Source organism: Lutra lutra, chromosome 5 (assembly GCF_902655055.1).
Source record: "Lutra lutra chromosome 5, mLutLut1.2, whole genome shotgun sequence".
NCBI classification, from domain to species: domain Eukaryota; kingdom Metazoa; phylum Chordata; class Mammalia; order Carnivora; family Mustelidae; genus Lutra; species Lutra lutra.
Genome location: NC_062282.1, coordinates 83908517 through 83929751, shown reverse-complemented (window position 1 = coordinate 83929751; position 21235 = coordinate 83908517). Strand labels below are relative to the sequence as shown.

Sequence of the window (21235 nt, the reverse complement as noted above, 5' to 3'; positions counted from 1 at the left end):
TTCTCTCCTTTGCTTTTGGCATTCCAATAATGTGTACAATTGATCATTTGGTGATGTCCTATAAGTCCCTTAAGCTATCTTGCTTTTCTTCATTCTTTTTTCTTTTCACTCCCCTTAACTCCATAATTTCATATGACTTGTGTTTAAGTCTTCTGATTCTTCTGCTTGTTCAAGTCTGCTGTTGAATCTCTCTAGGACATTTCTCAGCTCAATTATTTTTACTTCACCTTGTGAATTTGTTTGTTTGCTTTTTAAATGGTTACTGTTTGTTCATAATCTCATTTTTGTTCATGCATCATTTTCCTGGTTTTGTTTAGTTGTCTCTCTGTGTTCTCTTTTAGTTTATTGAGGATTTTTTAAAGATGATTGTTTTGCATTATTTGTCAGATAAGTTATAGATCCGTTTCTTTTAGGCTTGGTTTCTAGAGGTGTATTTTGCTCCTTTGAGTGGGCCGTGTTTCTTTGTTTCTTTGTATACTTCATGATCTTTTCTGGAAACTCAAGCATTTGAAAAAAACAGCCGCCTTCCCCACTCTTAATGGACTGGCTTCATTGAGCGGAAGACCTTCACTAATCAGCCCGGATAGAGATTCTGGAGGTCTTTCAAACCTTTTCTGAGGATGATTGTTCTCTAGCTTTGTGTGTGAAATTTTCTTTTCTTTTTTTCTTTTTAACATCTTAATTTAATTTTTTTTCAGGGTTCCAAGATTCATTGTTTATGCACCACACCCAGTGTTCCATCCAATCCGTGCCCTCCTTAATACCCACCACCAGGCTCACCCAACCCTCCATCCCCCTCCCCTCCTTCTCTGAGTCCACAGTCTCTCATGCTTCGTCTCCCTCCTGATTCCCCCCAATTCATTTTTCCTTTCCTTCTCCCAGTGTTCCCATGTTATAGTTAAAGAGGTCTACCCCTGTTCTCCAGTTGCCATGACCTCTTGCTGTACCTGGTATCTGTCTGGGGCACTGCAGAGTCTGGTGCTCTAATAGGCCACCACACTCACCTTTGTTCTCAGCAGCCCCCAAAGTATCCTGCCATTCCTTTCAGCATTCTGAGTCAGGTGAGAGTTGGGCAGCCCCCTTGTAAAGCCAGAATACTGGATATTCCGTTCTTCTGCTTGCCTCCCGCAGGAGAAGCTAGAAGTGGGGAGTTTTTCCTCAGCTGCACAGTGCTTTGCTCTGTGGATGGGAGCTAAGCTGGGTAAATGGAGTGAACTTCCTTTCTCACTTTGGTGTGGCTTTCTTGACTTTGTACTCACCTGGAGTGCTGCAAACTGTGGAGTTCTCCCAATGGCAAGTTGGTCCATATACTGTTAACTTGGAACCTCCATGGGGGTAGTGAGGACCTGGAGTTTTCTATTCTGCCATCTTTCTGATGTTACTCTCAAGTGTTACCTAATCCATTTTATGAAGTGGAGATAATTAATACTGGTAGACCTTTGTTTTTTAAAGAATTTATTTATTTGAGAGAGAGCGCAGGAGCAGGGGCAGGGCAGAGGGAGGAGACTCTGCACTGAGCAGGGAACTCGGTGCTGGGCTGAATCCCTGGATGAAGGCAGATGCTTAACTGAGGGAGCCACCCAGATGCCCGTATTGGTAGAACTTTAAATAGCATAGTGGCACATCTAATCACACCAGCCTTTCCCCTCAAGGATAAAAGAAGTTATTCCAGGCTTCTGTCTTTCTAATCTGTCTCTACTGCCTGTCTCTCTGTAGTAATAGTGGCTAACATTTAGTAAATGCTCATTGTTTCTCAGGAACACTTCATGTTCCCATTATGTGTATTAATTGATTTATTTCTTACAGTAGTTATGAAAGGATGATACTATGATTATTCTCATTTTGTACATGAGGAAACTGAGTTAAGAGAGTCTTAGTAATCTAATCAAAGTTACACATCTGTTAATTATCTCAGATTCAATTTTAAGAGCCATTTTGTACATGAATGAATATATATATTCATAATTATATGTATAAATGGGAATTAGTTAAGTTTGTTGTGGGTCAAGTAGAGTAACATTTTAAAGATAGAGTGCAGACATCAACTATCATAATTTTATCATGGGATTATGTCGTAGGTATGACTAAAAATCCTATATTCTGCAGTTGCTATAATTAGAATAACGCAGCTATATGTTTTCTTTTTTCCCTGAGCTTTATTGAGCTATAACTGACATATAGTGTAAGTTTAACATATACAACATAATTTTATATATTTATATTATGAAAATTTATATTACAAAATGTTTACTGTAATAAGGTTAACACATTCATCACCTCTCATAGTTAAAAATATTTTGAGTAAAAAAATTTACTCTTTAACAATATGAAAAAATATCCTTTAATTTGAATAAAATAATTGTGTATATATAAGCTCTAAGTCTCTTTTTAACAAAAATTTTGTTGTAATAGGCAATTATTGAATTGTTATGGACATTGTTTTGTGCTGATCATAAGTGATAATTATGCTGTTGGCAATCTCTGTAGTTTAAATATCCAAACATAGAATGACATTAAAGATGCACTTTGGTTTTTTTTTTTTTTTTTTTTTTTTTTTTTTTTTTACAGGACGGAGTTTATTCAGAGAGGCAGGATTTCAATTACAGGGGCTGGCTTTCTCAACTGCATTCTGGAAACTTTCGCCAGCACGTTCTTAAGACAGGGTGCCCAGAAGGTAAGCTTGTTTCTGCTTTGAAACAACTTTCATTTTAAGAAACCACGGATAACCCAATAACCCATTGGGTTATTGAATAAGGCTCATGAGCATATGTCATGAGAAAAAAAATACAGTTAATAAAAATAAATAGATGCAGAAATAATTATGTTTGCTATTGATTACCTAAATCCAAATCACAGTAAACCTTAAGGGCTGTTTTTGACCCATTAGATTAAAAAATATCCCAGTGAAGATTATGTAATTATATGGAAAATACTTTGAGTCTAAATAAGAGATATAATCAGAAGAAACAATTATATTTGCACTATATACAGTATGGTGACAACTATTTCCTAAAAAGAGAGAATACTTAATATTTATTGAGCACTTACTATATACCACTTGCTGTAAAAAGGATTTTTAATTTTTCATCTAATTTAATCCCCACAAACCCTTGAAGTAATTCTTTTTACAGGCTCCTGGTGGTCAATTCTTGTGGTTTTCAGACTCCATGCTTGTGGGAGCTTAGGCTTCCATGAAGGTGATTCAGAGGCTGCCTTACAGTTCTAAGGTCTATACTGTGTTTTAAGTAGTACTATTCTATTTTTACATCTTTTTTTTTTAAAGATTTTATTTATTTATTTGACAGAAAGAGATCACAAGGAGGCAGAGGGGCAGGCAGAGAGAGAGGGGGAAACAGGCTCCATGCTGAGCAGGGAACCCGATGTGGGGCTCGATCCCAGGACCCTGAAATCATGACCTGAGCCGAAGGCAGAGGCTTAATCCACTGAGCTACCCAGGTGCCCCTGTAGTACAGTTTTTCTAGTCAGAAAAATGGGATTCTGTTTTGTGGGGGAACATAACAGTTAGGTAAATTGTGACTCAAAGTTAGTGTTTCCTACCATCAAATTGCAAGTGTTCATTTGTAAAAACCATTCTTGTGGGCCATACAAACACAGGCGGTGGATTGGATTTGGCCTGTGGGCTCCACAGTTTGCCAACCCCCACTTAAAATGTATAAATATTCTTTGATTAATTCAGGTGGGTCTATGTTCGACCTGTCCATCAATCTGAACCTATCACTGGTTGTATATATTCTGATCCTGTGAGATGCATAAAGTAGGCACTATTAGTCCCATTGTGTTGAAGAGAAATGTCTAGAAGGCATAAGTGTACCTAAAATGTGAGTGGCTTCTAGTCTGCCTTCCTTTTTCTAACATATACATGCTGAGCACCTGCTTTGTGTTAGGCACTGTGGTAAGCATAGGCTAAATGGATTTACCCAAGGTCATGGGACTAGCAAAGGGTGGAGTCTGGACTCACATTCCCATCTTTTGCAACAAGTCTTGCTCCTTGCCCCTTTATTGTGCAAGATATGTTCCGATAAACGAAGCAGAATGTTTGCCTCAGCACCATCCTCTGTATTAGATGCATTTATGTTGTGGTCTTACTCCCTCTGTAGTTATTACTACTCTTTGGTTGCAAATAACAGAAACTACTTCAGGCTCATTCACTGTAAGGGTACAAAGGTTGTGAGGCAGGCAGGCAGGCTTCAGAATGGTCTGCCTGGACAGAGAGCTGCCAGGAGCCCATGCTACTCCTTTTTCAGCAGAGAATGCAACTGTTTGATTCTCTTCTCTGCTCCACAGACTGTAGAGTATGACGTGGGCCTCCACCGTCCAGGTGTGCAAGGTCTGTAGAGCTCTGGCCAGTAAAGAGACTGTCTGCTTATTTCGTTCATCTCCAAATTCCTTGGAAGGGACTCTTATTGTCATTTCATAGGTCAAGCATGCCAGGTGGGTGGAAGTCAAGTTTTATGAATAAGGCTTGACTTGGGATGTATGTGGGTCAGGGTTGGGATGTCACTTCCCAGGGAAGGGAGGTGGTGGGATGTGCCAATAGTCCCAAAGGTTTCTGGCGTGGTGTCACAGTAGATTCCGTGTTCTTGATGGCAGAGAGGCGGTTTTATTAATCTTAATCCCAGTTCCCCTCAACTCAGAGTAGCTTGGTCAGTGCTCCAACGTTTATATGGAAATGAGTAGAAAGGAGATAGAATGCATAGCTCTATCTCAGTTGGTTTCTGATGAATGTGATCTAGAAATCATCAAGTGACTATAAATTTTTAAAGTGAGGAACCCAACTAATTTCTCTTTTTTTCTCACTTTTGCTCAGAAATAAGAATATGTTTTTCCCGCTAGGTTTGCCTTTTTTGACTTTCTTTCTTTCCTTTTCTTTCTTTCTCTCTCTCTCTCTCTCTCTTTTTTTTTTAACGGAGGCTTAGTTTAATGAGATATCTTTTCAATTTTAGGAGCCACTAGTGCTAAATTGTCTTTTACCTTTTATCCAAGTGCTGATGTTTTCCGGTATCAGCCTCACTTCGTGATAAACCTTCACAGTGGAGCCTGCGTAAATGGCTTTTTGTGGAAGTTACCATGAAGAGTGTTTTAGGTGACTTTATTTTCACTTTAGGACTTTATCCTTGAGGCTCTTTCGTGATGGTGAAGGTGGGATCTGATATCTATTTTTATCCAGAAAAAGCACAGTGAGGCAGTCACAAAGTTTCTGTCTCTGTCTGTCAGCTAGAAGCTGGCCCTGGATACCGGCGCCCAAGGTGAGGTTGCTTGTATTTCTGTGCCTCCAAAAGTGGTGCGATTGCTTTTCTCTCCTCCCTTCACTCGGAGTTGACTTGTAATTTGGGGGCCTTTCTGAGACAAAAGCTGACTTTTTTCATATATCCCTCGGACCTCACTTTCCTCTTAGAATGAATGGAAGTTTGCGGGCAGGCAAATGACAACTGCCCCCTGTTAGCCAGGTCAACAACTAGGTTTTTGAAATAGAAGCCGTTCTAATGTCTAGCCACTAAAGCCCCTTGTGTTCATAATGAGGCACAACTCACGTTATCCCTCTGATCCTAAATTTAATTGTCTACAAGGTAGGAATTTAAGATTTTTAAAAAAGATTTTAGTTATTTGAGAGAGTGAGTGAGAGAGCAGGAGCAGGAATAGAGGGAAAGAGAAACAGGCTCCCCACTGAGCAGGGAGCCCAATATGGGGCTCAATCCTCAGGATCCCAAGCCGATGACCTGAGCTGGAGGCTGACACTTAACCGACTGAGCCACCCAGGCGTCCCACAAGGTGGGAATTTTAATGCATTCCACAAATATGTGTGAAAACTATGTTTGAAAGTTTTTAGTTGATTGAAAAACACGGGTTAAATATACATAGTGTTCTTCTTGTTTTCAAGAATTAAAAAAAATTGAAGTCACATGCTTTTTCATACTTTGTTTTTATGGTTACATTTTTGTTTCTTCAAACTCCTAGGAACACACAAGTAGGTTTTAAACTCAGAAGTTTAGTTCCACAAACACTTTGGGTATCAACTGTGTGCCAGGCACTGGGTGGGATGCTAGAGATACCAATAGGAAGGAGAATTCATGAGAGTAGAATATGTGTCTTATACAGCTTTATTTCACAGGTATCTAAAAGCTTGGGGTGGGCAGCTTGACAGGCAATGAATAAACATCTGATAGTGAGAATTTATTGAGCCCCACTTGGTGCTTGGTGCTTGGCACTATGGACAGTGCTGAGAAGGGTATTAAAATAACAACTGTAGTTAAAAGAGGTTACTAGATGCCAAGCACTATGCATGGTACACATTACCTAAATTACTTTTCTTTCTCTCTCTCTTTCTTTTTCTTTCTCTCTTTCTCTCTCTCTCTTTTTTTAAAGATTTATTTATTTGACAGAGAGATCACACGTAGGCAGAGAGGCAGGCAGAGAGAGAAGGGGAAGCAGGCTCCCTGCTGAGCAGAGAGCCCGATGCGGGGCTCGATCCAAGGACTCTGAGATCATGACCTGAGGCCAAAGGCAGAGGCTTAACCCACTGAGCCACCCAGGTGCCCCCTTTCTTTCTTTCGTTTCCTTCCTTCCTCTTTCTTTCAGCTTTATTTACTTTTTTTGGTGGGGAGAGAATGAGTGTGAGCAGGGAGAAGGGGCAGAGGGAGAGAGAGAATCCAGGCAGACTCCCTGCTGAGCCCAGTGTGGGGCTCCATCCCAGGACACTGAGATCATGACCTGAGCCAAAATCAAGAGTCAGACATTTTAACCAACTGAGACACCCAGGCGCCCCCTCCACCCCCAAATTACTTTTCTAAACTCTGTGACATAGGAACTTTTAGTCCTGTTTTATGCATCAGGAAACTGAGGTCCCAGGCCATAAAGCAGTTTTCTCAAGGTCACAGAATTAGTGGTGAACTTGGGATTTGAACCCTGACCTCGCGGGCTGTAGAGTGTGCTGTTAATGATTATATCCCACTGCCACATCTACCCTCTCTCCCCTTAGGCAACCGCGTGTGTGGTGGCAGATGTGGCGTGCTTACTAGAGCTAGAGCAAGGTGATGTGGTATTTACAGGAAGGAGAGAGGAATGCAAAAGCAAGGAATTCATTTGCTATGGAAGAACTTGGAATGGCCAGGGGAATGAGGGGCTCTGATGTTGGTAGTTGAAAGGGTTTTGAATGGCTGGAGAGTGTCCTCCCTTCTGGTCAGAGCTCCCTGCTTCTGGTTTTACCCAGCTTCTATCTGGTCTAAATTCCAGAGTGCCGGACAGGTTGAGGGTGTTTTCAGCTTTTAGTTATATCCTTTTTTTCTGCTTTCCTATGGACTGTGAGTTTGTTATTGTGCTGTCTTGGAAGTATCTTCGTATTACAAAAAAAAATTTCAATTGCATTTTTCACAGAAGTAGAATAAACAGTCCTAGAGTCTGTATGGAAGCAGAGAAGACCTCAAGCAGCCAAAGCAGTCTTGAGGAAGAAGCTGGAGGCATTGTGCTCCCTGATGGCAAACTGTATGACAGAGTTGTAGTCATCAAACCCTACGGTATTGCCTAAAAACAGACAAACAGATCAAAGGGACAAAATAGAGAGCCCAGAAGTCAACCCATGCTTATTTAGTCAATTAATTTATAACAGAATAACCATGAATATACAGTAGGGAAAGGACAGTCTTTTCAACAAATGGTGCTGGGAAAACTGGAACTCTACATGAGAAAGAATGAAACTGAACCACTTCCTTACACCATACACAAAAAACAATAGCAAAACCCCTAAACAAATGTTAAAAAAAAAAAATGGGCAGAGGAACCGAATAGACATTTTTCCAAAGAATGCATACAGATGGCTAACAGGTACAGGAAAAAATGTTGAATATCACAAATTATTAGGGAAATGCAAATCAAAACCACAATGAGATACCATCTCCCACCTGTCAGAGTAACTGGTGTCAGTAAACAGGAAATAATCAGTGTTGGCGGTGGGAGAAAAGAGAACTCTTGTGCGTTGCTGGTGGGAATGTAAGTGGTTTTCCAGCCACTGTGGAAAACAGTATGGAGGTTCCTAAAGAAATTAAAAATAGACCTATCCTATGATCTAGCAGTTCCATTTCTGGGTATTCATCCAAAGGAAATGAGAACACTACCTCAAAAGATAGATATACCTCCATGTAATAATGAATTATCTACATTAGCCGAGATACGGAAACAACCTAAATATCCACTGACAGATGGTATGAGTACATACAAATACTGAATCATCACGTGGTAGACCTGAGACTAATATAATGTGTGTGCCAGGTGCATTTCAATAAGAAGAAAACACACCCGTGAAGGTGATGTGGAGAATGGTGTGGTTGGTGACATAAAGGACGAGGCAAAAATGTCACCTGCCAGTTGGAAAGTTCAGGGAATCGTGGATTCTCAGGGTGGAAGGACCTTCACTTCCTGAGCTGCTAATCAAATCCACATTCAAGCACAGCACAGATACTTTCTGGCTTAGACTCCTGGGGGCACGACGGAGTACGAGCTGTTGAGTACATGCGATGGTCTGCGAGTTTGGGAAGTGGGGCCTTAGAGAAGAGGAAGCATGAGTTTTCCAGATGTTATTTGACTTGCCAAAATCATAGATCTAGAAGTGTAGGGGTAAACCTACAGTAAATATTTCCCGGTTCCCCCCACTCTAAATATTAAAAACTATATTAAAGATTTTTTATTGTGATAAAGTATATGTTATATAAAATTTACCAGTTTGACTATTTTTAAATGCACAGTTTATGGTCATTAAGTGTATTCAGTGTTGTGCAGCTATCAGCACCATCCAAATCCAGAACTTTTTCACCTTCCTAAGAATAGCTCAGTAGCTAAAATGTTAACTCCCCATTCCTTGCTTCTCCCAACTCCCAGCAATCGCCCTTTTATTTTTGTCTCTATGAATTGGACTTCTTGAGGTAGTCCATGTAAGTGGAATCGTACAATATTTGTGCTTTTTGTTTCACCTTGCATAATGTTTTCAAGGTTTATCAATGTCATGGTGTGTGTCAGTATTTCTTTTTAAGGCTGAGCGTTGTTCCATTATGTATTTGTACCACATCTTATTTATATTCATCTGTCAGTGGACACTTGGGTTTCTTCCACCTTTTGGCTATTGTGAGTAATGCTGCCATGAATATGGGTCTATAAATATCTGTTCAAGTCTTTGCTCTCAATTCTTTTTCTGGATTCTGTGGTAATTCTGTTTAAATTTTTGAGGAACTGCTTAAAAGTTTGTTTTTGAGATAGCTAGCTATCTTTGTCCATGGCAGCAATGGACTGTATACCATTACTCTGTATTTTTCTCAAGTCCGTCCAGAAGAGTGGTGCTATATATACGCTACTGTTGGCTGGTGACACCAGTGAGTGTGCCATATGGTGCTCTCCTTAGTCTGAGAGGCATTCGGTTGTCTCTTGACTCCGCCATAGTCTCTGTCCCTGTTGTAATTTCAGGTTCTCAGGAACAGTTTTGATCCATGATGGGTTGGAACTGTTGAAAAGTGCCACAGAAAAGTAGCACACTGGATACTACTTAAATACATATTTTAACTTGCCTTGAGGCAAGCAAACACATTCAAAAAACAGATCCAGAAAACAGAGAGAAATCTCTGACAGAAAATAGAGGTTGAGAGAGGTCTGAGACACATGAAAGGCCTCATACACATTTCTGGAGCCTAGGGGGAATGGCCAACAGCTGTGAAGCAGGGCTGGTGGAGCCCAAGCCAGTCAAGTCCACCTCAGGGATCCTAGAAGAAGGACACAACAGAGAGATCAGGATATTCCGTGGGTATGTGCGGCTCTGCAGTTGTCTCCAGTTCTGGGAAGGTAGCCTTTGGGTCTTCATCTTCAGCCTTTTCTTCATTATCATCCACCCATACCCAGTGAATCTTTTTAGACGTTTTTTTTTTTTCCTGTTTGTCCCCTCCCCATGAAATATTAATGCCATGGGTACATGATTATCTGCTTATACATAACATTATGCCTTGGTTTTATACATAAAAAGTATAAGATATTTTTCACTCCTCCAAATAAATTGCCACCTTGTTTTGATACGGTTCCCATTGAGACTGTGTGCTTCATACACACTGGTTCTAACTGTCTCCAAATCTCCCAAATTCAGTCTCCAGTCTCCCGGACCCCAACCTGCAAAATTCCAAACCAAAAGCAAAAGAACTTTTTAGTGATCTTCCAAGTGGTTCTTGCATATTTCCAGTTTTCTTCTTCTGGGCGAGGATTAGGAGATAATATGGGTGATAACACTCTTGTCTGCAAGTGTGCTTTTTTAGCTCCATTGTCTCTGTGCTTGGAGACACTGCAAAAGCTATGGAAATGCAGAGCTCTCATGATGTACTCAGGTAGAGATTTTTTTTCTTTCTTTCTTTTTTTTTTTTAAGATTGTGAAATACATTTTCAATGAGTAATAAAATAATTTGTTATCCTAGCCACTCTCCTGGCAAGGCCCCATTATTCTTGCCATCATTATTCTTGTGTTGATCGGGAGGCTGAAGCAGAGAGAAGCTGAATTCAACAGCACATGAAATATTTGTCACTGAAACAATGTGGGCAAGTCAGACAGTTTGAACATCAGTTTAAAGAAGGTCTGGCCTACACATGCTTCAGCTAAAGATATCTGAACATGCTGTTTCCTTAGGGGGTTTATAAAAACCCATTTTAATAGTGGAATATAATTCCCTGAGACGCAAGATGCTATTCTTGTGTACCTACCAGTATATATAAGTGTGTGTGTGTGTACATGTATACACACACACTATACACAACACACACACGCACACATGCACAAGTACCCTGAGACATGGTATTTGTAGTAGTCCAAATGGGCATTTGAAAAACCTGGCTACTTTTTGGTCACCTCATTTCCATAAACTCTGCTAGTCATCTGTGGCAGTATAACACATGATCCTGGCTCCCCACAGCTTACAACAACACGCACTTACTGTCTTTTGTGTTCTGCGGGTCTGGAGTCTGAGCATGGCTTAGTCGGGTCTTCTGCTTCATGGTCTTACGGAGATGTAATCAAGGTGTTGGCTGGGGCTGTGATCTCATTGGAAGGCTCTGTGAGGAAGATTCAGTTCCAGTTGCATTCACATCGTTGCTGGTAGGAGTCTACCAGCCGCCCTTGGCTCCTTGCCGTATGGGGCTCTCACAACATGGCAGCAGGCAAGAGAGGGGGTAGGGGGTTGCTAGCAAGGGAAAAGCCATAGTTTTTGTTACCTAATCATAGAAGTGAAGTCCATTTCTTTTTTTGTATTGTGTGCATTAGATGTAGCCCACCCTCAAGGGAGGGGGATTACACAGGGTATAAACACCAAGAGGCAGGAATCTCTAGGAGCAATGTCAGCACTGCCTACCATTCTGACCTCAGCTGATTGGTATGCCAAGTCGCACGTACAACTGTTAAATTCCATTTGACACCTGTTGGGAATTGATGATAATTAGAAGTTGTTAAGGGTCAGCTGCACCCTCACAACCTTACTTCCAGCTTATAAAAAAATTCTGCAACGCATGCAGACATTTTGTTAAGCCTTTGTTTATAAGTAGGCACAAAATAGTTCACCTGTTTTATCAGTTTGATTAAATCTCTGTCCTTTCGGGTGCTCTGACCATGAATTACATAAGCAGCTAGCTCACTGAAAACAGCTGACACTTCCAAAGGCAGGATTCAGCTGTTTTAAAGATAGCCTCAGGCAGCCAGATCTTCTGATCCAGTGGGCAGTCATAGAACCACCTAGGCATAAACTTTGGGTGCCAGCCCTAAAGTTGGCTGGTGTAGGGCTTGCTGGATAGAATCTTAGAGCTTCATTGTGCAAGGATGGGTCTGTCTCTGGAATTTTGAGCTGATCCCTGTATCTTAAGTTCCACTAATGAAATTAAGGTGAGTCCATGTGGCACACTCACTAGGAAGTCACTAGCTTTACCAGTGAAAATTCACAATTTTAACATTCCTTATTCCAATTATCAAAGCCCCTGCTGTTTTTAAGGATAGAGGTAACTGAAGTTTCTGGAGAGTAGGTTTGCTGATTAGAATGCTCATAGCCCAACACACAGAGCTTGCAGCCTGCATCAGGACAGCTGACACAGGCACCTGAATAAGATACTGTATGTGCTCACATATTTTGAAGCAAATTACAGATATCCTAATAATCATACCAGATACCAATTCCTGAACCTAGTATATTCTGCCTTTAGAAAGATCATTCAGCATGAAACAAGGTTTTGGCTGGCTGTGTGTTTAACACGGGATTGAATGTGAAGCTTCAGAGAAGTCGTCTTTGGTCCATGCTCTGGTGTTTTACTTCCTACACATCATATTTCACATCTTGGACCCTGAATTTTCTCATCTCCAAAACAGAGTGATGGTGGTCGTACTTCATAGGGTTATTTTATTTTTATTTATTAAAGATTTTATTTATTTATTTGACAGAGATCACAAGTAGGCACAGAGGCAGGCGGGGTGGGGGGGGAGCAGGCTCCCAGCTGAGCAGAGAGCCCGATTTGGGGCTCGATCCCAGGACCCTGGGATCATGACCCGAGCCGAAGGCAGAGGCTTTAACCCACTGAACCACCCAGGCGCCCCACATAGGGTTACTTTAAAAATTAAGTGAGGGTACATATATGAAATACGGCTGGCACATAGAGAAGCTTCAAGAATTACTAGCATTAAGAGAAGTTCTCTGATAAGAAAGTTATTTTTATATGTAAGTACCCTCTTAAATACTTATCTGGACAAAAATTTTAGATTGCAGCAGTTTATTTATTTATTTATTTTAAGATTTTATTTACTTATTTGACAGAGATCACAAGTAGGCAGAGAGGCAGGCAGATAGAGAGAGAGGAGGAAGCAGACTCCCTGCTTAGCTGAGAGCCCAATGTGGGGCTCTGATCCCAGGACCCTAGTATCATGTCCTGAGCCAAAGGCAGAGGCTTTAACCCACTGAGCCACCCAGGTGCCCAGTTTATGGTGTTTCAAACATTATTTATCATTTGTTTAAATCTGTAATTTTAATACTTATTGTGTCCACATTTAACATTTTGATTTAGTTCCTTCTGTGTGTCTTTGTGTATGTTGGCATATGTATGTATGTATGGAACTTTTTTGGAAGACAAAATTGGGATTATTCTGTTTATTTATCCCATCTTTTTCATTTATGGATACACTGGTAACATTTTCCTTGAAAACATGAGTTTTGCTGCCTTCATAGTATTCCATTGGCAGAATTGCTTCTGTTGTTCCTATTTTTTCACCATTATAGATAATATTGTGGTATATCCATGAATACACATACTTGTGTATATTTCTCATCAATTCCTGGGATAAAGAGTGTGCATATTTTTAAGGCCTTTGATGCAAATCACTAGATTTCTTTACAAAAGAATTTTTGCCAGTTCGTAGCTTCCATCAGAAGCCAACTGGGTATTACCAGTTTTCTTGCTGTGTGACTTGAATGAAGGACCTAACCTCTTAGAATTTCCTTTGTCATTAGGAAAGCAGGGTTCGTTATTCTACCCTCATAGGATTATTGCGAAGAGGAAATGAAATTGTTAGCTAGTTCTTCTGATTCTTCTACAAAGACATTGAAAGTTAATGCTTTTGTCATTAACTAATTGTTTGACCTCAGTCCTCCTCCAAGCTGATGGTGTTACCTCGGACTGGTTGCCCTGAGCTGCTCAGTTCCTCATCTGTGAAATGAATGCCTAGTAGACACACACGCAGGGTAGTCACAACCCTAAAAAGGAATGGACATTCAAAACCCAGTAATAGAGGAAGACAGCAAATAAAAATGTCATTCAGAAGAATAAATGAAAGTCACAACAAGTTGACATACGAACATCAGTGTAATCATCTGCTGATGGCATGTTGGATACTTATATTTCCTTGGTTATGTGAATCTTTTCAAGACTTTTTACATCACTTGAACCACTTGAAAGAACTGATGAATTATTTTCTGTCCTTACTTCCACAGGGTTTATTTCCTTGCTCTCAATTTACCTCTGTTGATAATACTTTTTAATCCCACTCTTGAGTGCTCAAGTAGATTGATTTATTCCCTATTTATTCATTAGATGCTGTGAGAATATTACCAGGAGTTCTGATTTTTTTTTTAAAGATTTTATTTATTTATTTGTCAGAGAGAGAGAGAGAGCGAGAGTGAGCACAGGCAGATAGAGTGGCAGGCAGAGGCAGAGGGAGAAGCAGGCTCCCTGCTGAGCAAGGAGCCCGATGTGGGACTCGATTCTAGGACCCTGGGATCATGACCTGAGCCGAAGGCAGCAGCTTAACCCACTGAGCCACCCCGGCGTCCCAGGAGTTCTGATTTTTTTTTTTTTTTTTTTTTTTTTTTGCAGGCTCCCTGCTGAGCAAAGAGCCCGATGCGGGGCTTGATCCCAGGACACTGAGATCATGACCTGAGCCGAAGGCAGCGGCTTAATCCACTGAGCCACCCAGGCACCCCAGGAGTTCTGATTTTCAACAGCTTATTGCTAGATCAGTTGAATGATAGTAACAGCCCTCTGCTTACCTGTCCCTTCCCTGTCAGCTCAGCTTGTCCTGCTAGCTCTGTAGAGTTTTAGTCCCGAGCAAGATAGCCTTGTAGTGAAAACCTCTAGGTGAAAATGAGTATGCTGTGAGTGGTAACAGTCTTTGGTCCTTTCCCTGGGTTTAAGTCAATGCCTTTACCTTGACTGTGAGACTTGAGGCATTGCCTTCTATGAAACTCGATGAACCTGAGAGGTTAGGTACTTAGGTGAAATGGCAGAAAGTGGTTTCTTAAGCTCTAGATGTGTCATTGGCATTATTTGCATAGTGATCGGAAGTCACGTCTGTGTACATCATACAGCATTTAACGCAGGGGCTGAGAATCAGGAAATCCAGGTGGTGACCCTGCCTTGGCTGCACTCAGTGGGCACATTGCTTGGATTGGTTGCTCTGAACTCCAGGGATTGAACTAGGAGAGTTGGTTTTAATTCTGATATGATAACGATTTTTTTGTTGTTGTTATTTGGAGCCGTTCCTCCTTTCCTTCAGTGTGTAGATACCGAGATTTGAATTTTTTTTTCTAACAAATAGTTTTTAAGCCTGCCTAAACATTCAGGACTTTAAGCTAAGTTGGGATCCAGGACTGTCAGAGATAATTCATGTAACAACTAGGTAGTCAAGGGTTGAGGTGTTGGTGATAAGATACTTAAAAATAATAAACATGCTTGCATAAAATACCAGTTAGCAAGGGGGGTGGTAAGCATGTGGTAGGGAAGTTACAGTTTCACTTGATAGTCCTACTCAGATGAGCTAAATAAAGTGCTTATTACAAAGATCTGTGGGTGTTGTAGGGGTCTTTGAGCTATGGGTACCCCATTATAGATATGTTGCCTTATTTTTAATCATGCTTTCTGAAAGCACAGACTGTTCTGGAAATTTGGAGAAAACTGGATACAATATTAATATTAACTATAATCTATTGAGTATTTACCATGAGCCAAACACTGCACTATTTTATAAGCAGTGGGTTCTCCCAATGATTCTGAGGGAGAGAGAGAGACTATTCTACTGCTCCATTTTGCAGGTGAGGGAGTGGTGGCACAAAGGTTGTTTTACTTGCACGGGGTCATCAGCCAGCAGGTGGCAGAGCTAGAATTCCAGGGGGTCTGACATCAGAGCCCATCCTCTTCACTGCCATACTCTTTGACTCCTTGACCTGGAGGGCAGAATCCTTTCCCCCAAAAAGCTTGGCTGAGGAGACAGGACAAATGCATGGTGGGTCTCCATCAGCATGGGGTATGACCTCTGAGTCTGATGACGTTGAAGTCAACACTTGTCAAACTACAGAGAAAATGTCATTGTCTCATAACACTTACTGTGATACTTGCTTTCCTAATGTTTCTTCACTCTCACTCCCACCCAGGAGTCTCTGGAGATGTGGGAGCCATGTTCTCCCTACTGTTCCAGATAGAATTTGCAACCCCTCTATTACTTCTCTGAGCTCACTTTCCCACTCTGTTGTACTAAATTCAAAAACAGAGACAATGAGAACATAGGTATTGGTGGCCACCATAAATCTCCACACACCTCATAGAAACCCAAGGCAGACACAGAATTGAAAACTGAAACAGCTCTGGCCAGGTGGCATTGAAATATTAGAAAAATTGGGGCTGTGTCTGCAGATTGTGTGGATTAGATGTATTTGAGGCACAGAGTTTTTGTGGATCAAATCTGCTGTCGGACTGGACTTGAATTCAGCTGGGTTCTTTGTGCTAAATTAAGATTCTTAGTTTAACCAACAAGGCCAAGAAAATGTCATTGAGGCTTTTCAGATCAGGAATTAATACAGAACTCTGGGTAGAGCAACTTGAATTGCAAAGGTAATTTAATTTCTTAAAGGTACATCCAATAGTTAAACTTCAGTTGTGTGCTTAAGCCCAGCAGCATACTAATTAAATGCTCTGTGGGTTCTCTGGGATGTCCAGTTGTTCCCCTTGATCATTCTTCCTCCTCTGTAGGTGGTGATTTCTTACTCTGTCTCCCCACTCTGTGGGATAATTTTATCTCTTGCTGAATGACCCCTTTGGTTTGTGCCCACGCTTTGTGAGACTTGTGGTACCAGGCAGAGCCCCAGCAGGAGAGGGGCACAAGGCTGGAGTGCCTGCCGGGTAAGGAGGAAAGAAGCCTGTGGCTTGTGAACCAACGTTTGTTGGAGTGATATTTCTTTGTCACTTTCCATTTCTTTGGAATCCCCCTTGCTGCCTGGAATTTGTCCCCTTCCTTCCTCTCCCCTTGAGAGAGTGAGGGGGGAGGGAGGGGCAGAGTGGGAGATGGAGAGAGAGAGGATCTTTTTTTTTTTTTTTTAAAGATTTTATTTATTTATCAGAGAGAGAGCGCCCTTCAGCACAAGCAGGCAGAGGCGGAGAGAGAAGCAGACTCCCTGCCGAGCAAGGAGCTGGATGTGGGACTTGATCCCAGGACACTGGAATCATGACCTGAGCCCAAGACAGTGGCTTAACCGACTGAGCCACCCAGGCATCCCAAGGGAGAGGATCTTAAGCAGGCTTTAGGCTCATTGTGGAGGCCAACACCGAGCTTGATCTTATGACCTGAGATCATGACTTGAGCCCAAATCAAGAGTCAGACATTTAACAAACTGAGTCACCTTGACTCCTTAGTTCTTGTCTAGCTTTCTTACTTAGATTCTAGCTAAACTATTTTTCTATTTTTCTCTGAATTTCCTTAGTAAAGGAAAATGGTGGGTTTTTGAGAGTAGCTCCTTTCATATTGACACCAATTTAAGATTTACATCCCTCTGGTGGGGATGTAGCTTTTTTACTTTTCAAGATACTAACATTTTTTAAAGCATACTGTTTTTTCTATTCTCTTCGCTTCTTAATATGTTTGAATATTTCATAATTTTAAAAATGGCTTCACTTCTCCCAAAAAGACTCTTTTAGTCTGTAAACAAACAAAAAAAATTAAGGTTTTGTTTAAAGTGTTTCTGAGTAGGTGCTACCTGCACATAAGTGTCAAAAAATACGTATTTTCAGCAGAGCCATATAGGTTCTTTTGCCCCAGATCTCTTTGAAAATCAGCAGAATGTCCTGTACTGATCAGCTGTGTGACCTTCAGTAAGCCATTTAACTTTCCGAGTCTCGTTTTCCTCCTCTAAAGTAAGGATCATATTAGAACCTATTGCATCAAGTACTTGGGAGAAGTAAATGAGTTACATGCATGAAATGCTCAGGATAAGACTTGGCACACAGCAAATAATCAGTTATTATTTGAAAAGAAAAATGCAAGGAAGTTCTAAGCGAGAACTTGTTTTTCCTATGAAGGCTACAGACAGTTGTTTTTAGAGGTTTTGATAAGCCTATCTTTGGGAGCCCGATCTTAAATCTCTGGGCCCCCTCTCACTCATAGGGTGTGTACAGATTGAGCCTCTGATGGAATGTGAATGATAGTACTTACCTTCGGAGCAGGAGAATAAAAGGGAATGGTATAAAGAAGTGCTTAAAATATCTTGGCACATATTAAATACTCCAGAAATGATAACTGTTATCTTGCTATTATAGCTCAAATTGGCATGTTCTTTTCAGTCTTTTATATGCAGATTTTTAAACAGCCATAATTATGGTATAAGTACAATTTCATGTCTTGCTCTTTTCAAGTAATATTATATCACAAATGCCTACCACAGCAACTATAGAAACTGCAAAGCCAACATTTTAATGACCACATAATATTTCGTTAAGTTGTTGTAAAATAACTGATTGCCCTGTTTCTTTAGATTGAGCATTGAAGTTGTTTCCAGGCTTCCCATTAGCAGCGAGACCATGTGAAACATCTTTAAACATGGAATCTTTCATATTGTGTGTCAACACCTTAGAAAAGATTCCCTGAAGTACTGTTACCAAGATGTAACTGTTGTTGTGATTCTTTGTCTTAGTGAATAGGAAGCTTCAGTGTGGGACTGAGCACATAGCGCATAGTCCATGCTCAGTCAGTAGTTACTCAGTGAACACGTGTGCATGTTACTAGATGATTTTTCCAAATGTATGAAGACTTCATGTTTCTATCCTAGTTTTTTTTTTCAAGATTTTATTTATTTATATGTCAGAGAGAGAGAGATCAAGATATCGAGCACAAGCAGGGAGAGTAGCAGGCAGAGGCAGAAGCAGGCACCCTGCTGAGCAAGGAGCCCGATGTGGGACCTGATCCCAGGACCCTGGGATCATGACCTGAGCCAAAAGCAGACACTTAACCGACTGAGCCACCAGGCATCCCTCTATCCTAGTTTTTTAAAAGATTATTTATTAGGGAGTGAAAGAGTGTGCATGGGCAGTGTATGGGAGGGACTGGGGGAGAGGAGGGAGCAGACTCCCCACTAAGCAGGGAGCCCAACACGGGACTTGATCTCAGGACCCCGAGATCATGACCTGAGCCGAAGGCAGACACTACACCAACTGAGCCACCCAGGCGTCCCTGTTTCTAGCTTACTTTATTTATTTATTAAATAGTTTATTTATTAATAATTTACTAAAATAGTCTTAAAAGCAGTGAAGGGAAGGTAATAACAGGTCCTATTTGTTGAGCACTTCCTTTGCCCCAGGCATCATCCTCAGTACTTAGCTGTGTTACCTCCTTCAATTTGCTTAACAGCGCTCTGCAGTAAGGACCCTTAGGACCGTTTTATAGATGAGGAGACAGGGGTGAGTCGACTTGTGCCAAACCACCCAGGTGCTGAGTGGTAGAAGCCGTGTTCACGTGAGCCAGTCAGACCCTTAGTCTCTGCACTTGATGACCAGGCTACAGAGCCCTCCTGCTTCACTTTACCAGCAGCTCACCCTCTTCCACGTTGTCGGGTCTAACAAATGATCTCCCAGGGAACCTGAGTTTCTTGGCCGGATTCCAGACGAAGTGTGAATCAGGTGTCCCTGCGCCTAGAGGGTTTTGCTTCGGTCTCCGAACGAGAGCCAGAATCCCTTCCAGGGGCCCGTTCTTTAGAAGGAGTCCCACGTTTGCAGTTCACCAAGTGAAGGATGTGCAAATCTATTTTTTCTTTTTTTATAAACCTAAGCTTTTTTTTTTTTTTATTGAAGGGAAGAATTTTATTGCACTGTTAAACATTCAAGGCAGCTGGTAGATTTAGAACATCATGCATGTGGGAGTCACTAATTCATGAAGGACTATCTGGGACCAAACAAGACAAAGGATAAGATCCTAGGGATTAACCAGTAATGCTTCCATTTAGTTAGCAATTGAAATACAGCAATTTTTAAAGAGTATCAACTGTGTTATTACCACCATTTCTTCACTCTCTCTTTCCCCTTATCAGTTTATTGTCTGATAATAATGGCAATAATGGGGATAATGGCCGGGGATTTTAAAGGATATTTGCATCTGAACATGGCATGGCATTTTTTTCCCTTCGCAAATAAATGACTCTTAAAAAAGTGCAGGGGCTATTATTTGCATGTAGTGATTTTAGGTTTTAGTTGTTTATTTGTAGCTTTTGTTCTGGTTGTTTGTGTTCATTTGTAATATTAAATGCTTGTATTTGCCACGGGCGTCATGGTTCTGCCGTTGCACAGGTAACGTGAAGGATGGCGGAGTGAAGGTGAGGAGTAAAGGTGAGATTTCTATAGCTAACATTCATGACGGCCCTCCGGCTCAAAGCTGTAACCTCAGACCTCATTCAACCTCCCCGGGGTTTTATCCCCAAGAAATGATGAAAGGCTTTTTGTGGAAAGTAACAGCCTCACTAGTTAGTTGGCTTTCGATAAAACCGAGGAATTCTAACTGGCAGATATTGGGTCAAAATAGAAATGTTTCCTGTGCACGTGCCTGTCCTCCAGCTTCTTCCTGGTGTATGAAAGAGCTTCACTTGGTATCAACAGAAAATGAAGTGCATTTGGAGATGAGGTGAGGTGCTCTTATCCTTAGGCCAGTTTTAAGAATTACCTGTGGCTTGGTCGTCTTAGCCTGCCTCCCTAAGTGGATAAATTAAAATCACCCAGATGTACATGGAAATAACTTTGAGGTGGCAGGAAGGGACTATGCCTAAGGCAACATGTCATTTTTTGGTGATGTGAGAAGAGAACCTTGCAGATGTACTTTTTGAAGGAGGTGGTGTATTGTGGGCTCAGTCACAGAAACCCGGGTGTGAATCTGGATTCTGCGCTTTTATCGCTGGGTGCTATTGGTCAAGTTTCTGAGCCTCTCTAAGTGTCATTTTCTTCATACCACTGACTCGTACATTGAGCGTGAGGATTAAATGAGACCAGCCTATAATGTGCTCTGCACAGCCTAATAGGGCTGTAGCCTTTCTACAAACAGTTCTTTTCTGTGACCTGGATTCTAGTTCTGTTCCTTTTGCTGAAGACCTTGTGAGCTAGAGAAAGCTGGTTTACCCTGCGGGGCTCAGTGTTGTCAAATAGAAGTTTCAGTAACTCTTAGAGGTGATGTGAAGATCAAGTAAAATGTACCTGGAGAAATCTGATCCAGGCATGAGGTGAGCCCTTGTGCACACTTCCTGTGGGTCACTGACCATCCACTGAACGGGGGATGCCTGGTTGTGGGAGTCCTGTTGTGAGGGGCCCATAGTCAGATTTGGGTCTGCTAAGAAATCAGTAGCCGCTTTTCAGGCCCCAGGGAGAATGGGCAGGAATGCCTAATAAAAGTCTGTCATGTGTCAGGAGCTTTATCTGTTGCTTCCGTGAA

The 21235-nt window shown here is 41.3% G+C and overlaps 1 protein-coding gene across 3 annotated transcripts in view; it reads left to right on the top strand.

Annotated features, from left to right (window-relative positions):
- Nucleotides 1–21235, top strand: part of PRELID2 (PRELI domain containing 2) — a 64748-nt gene that overhangs the window by 32138 nt on the left and 11375 nt on the right. For all 3 annotated transcript variants that reach the window (XM_047731163.1, XM_047731166.1, XM_047731165.1), the window contains one exon: nt 2569–2674. In XM_047731163.1, coding sequence (XP_047587119.1) covers nt 2569–2674 — 106 coding nt within the window. The remainder of the gene's footprint in view (nt 1–2568; nt 2675–21235) is intronic.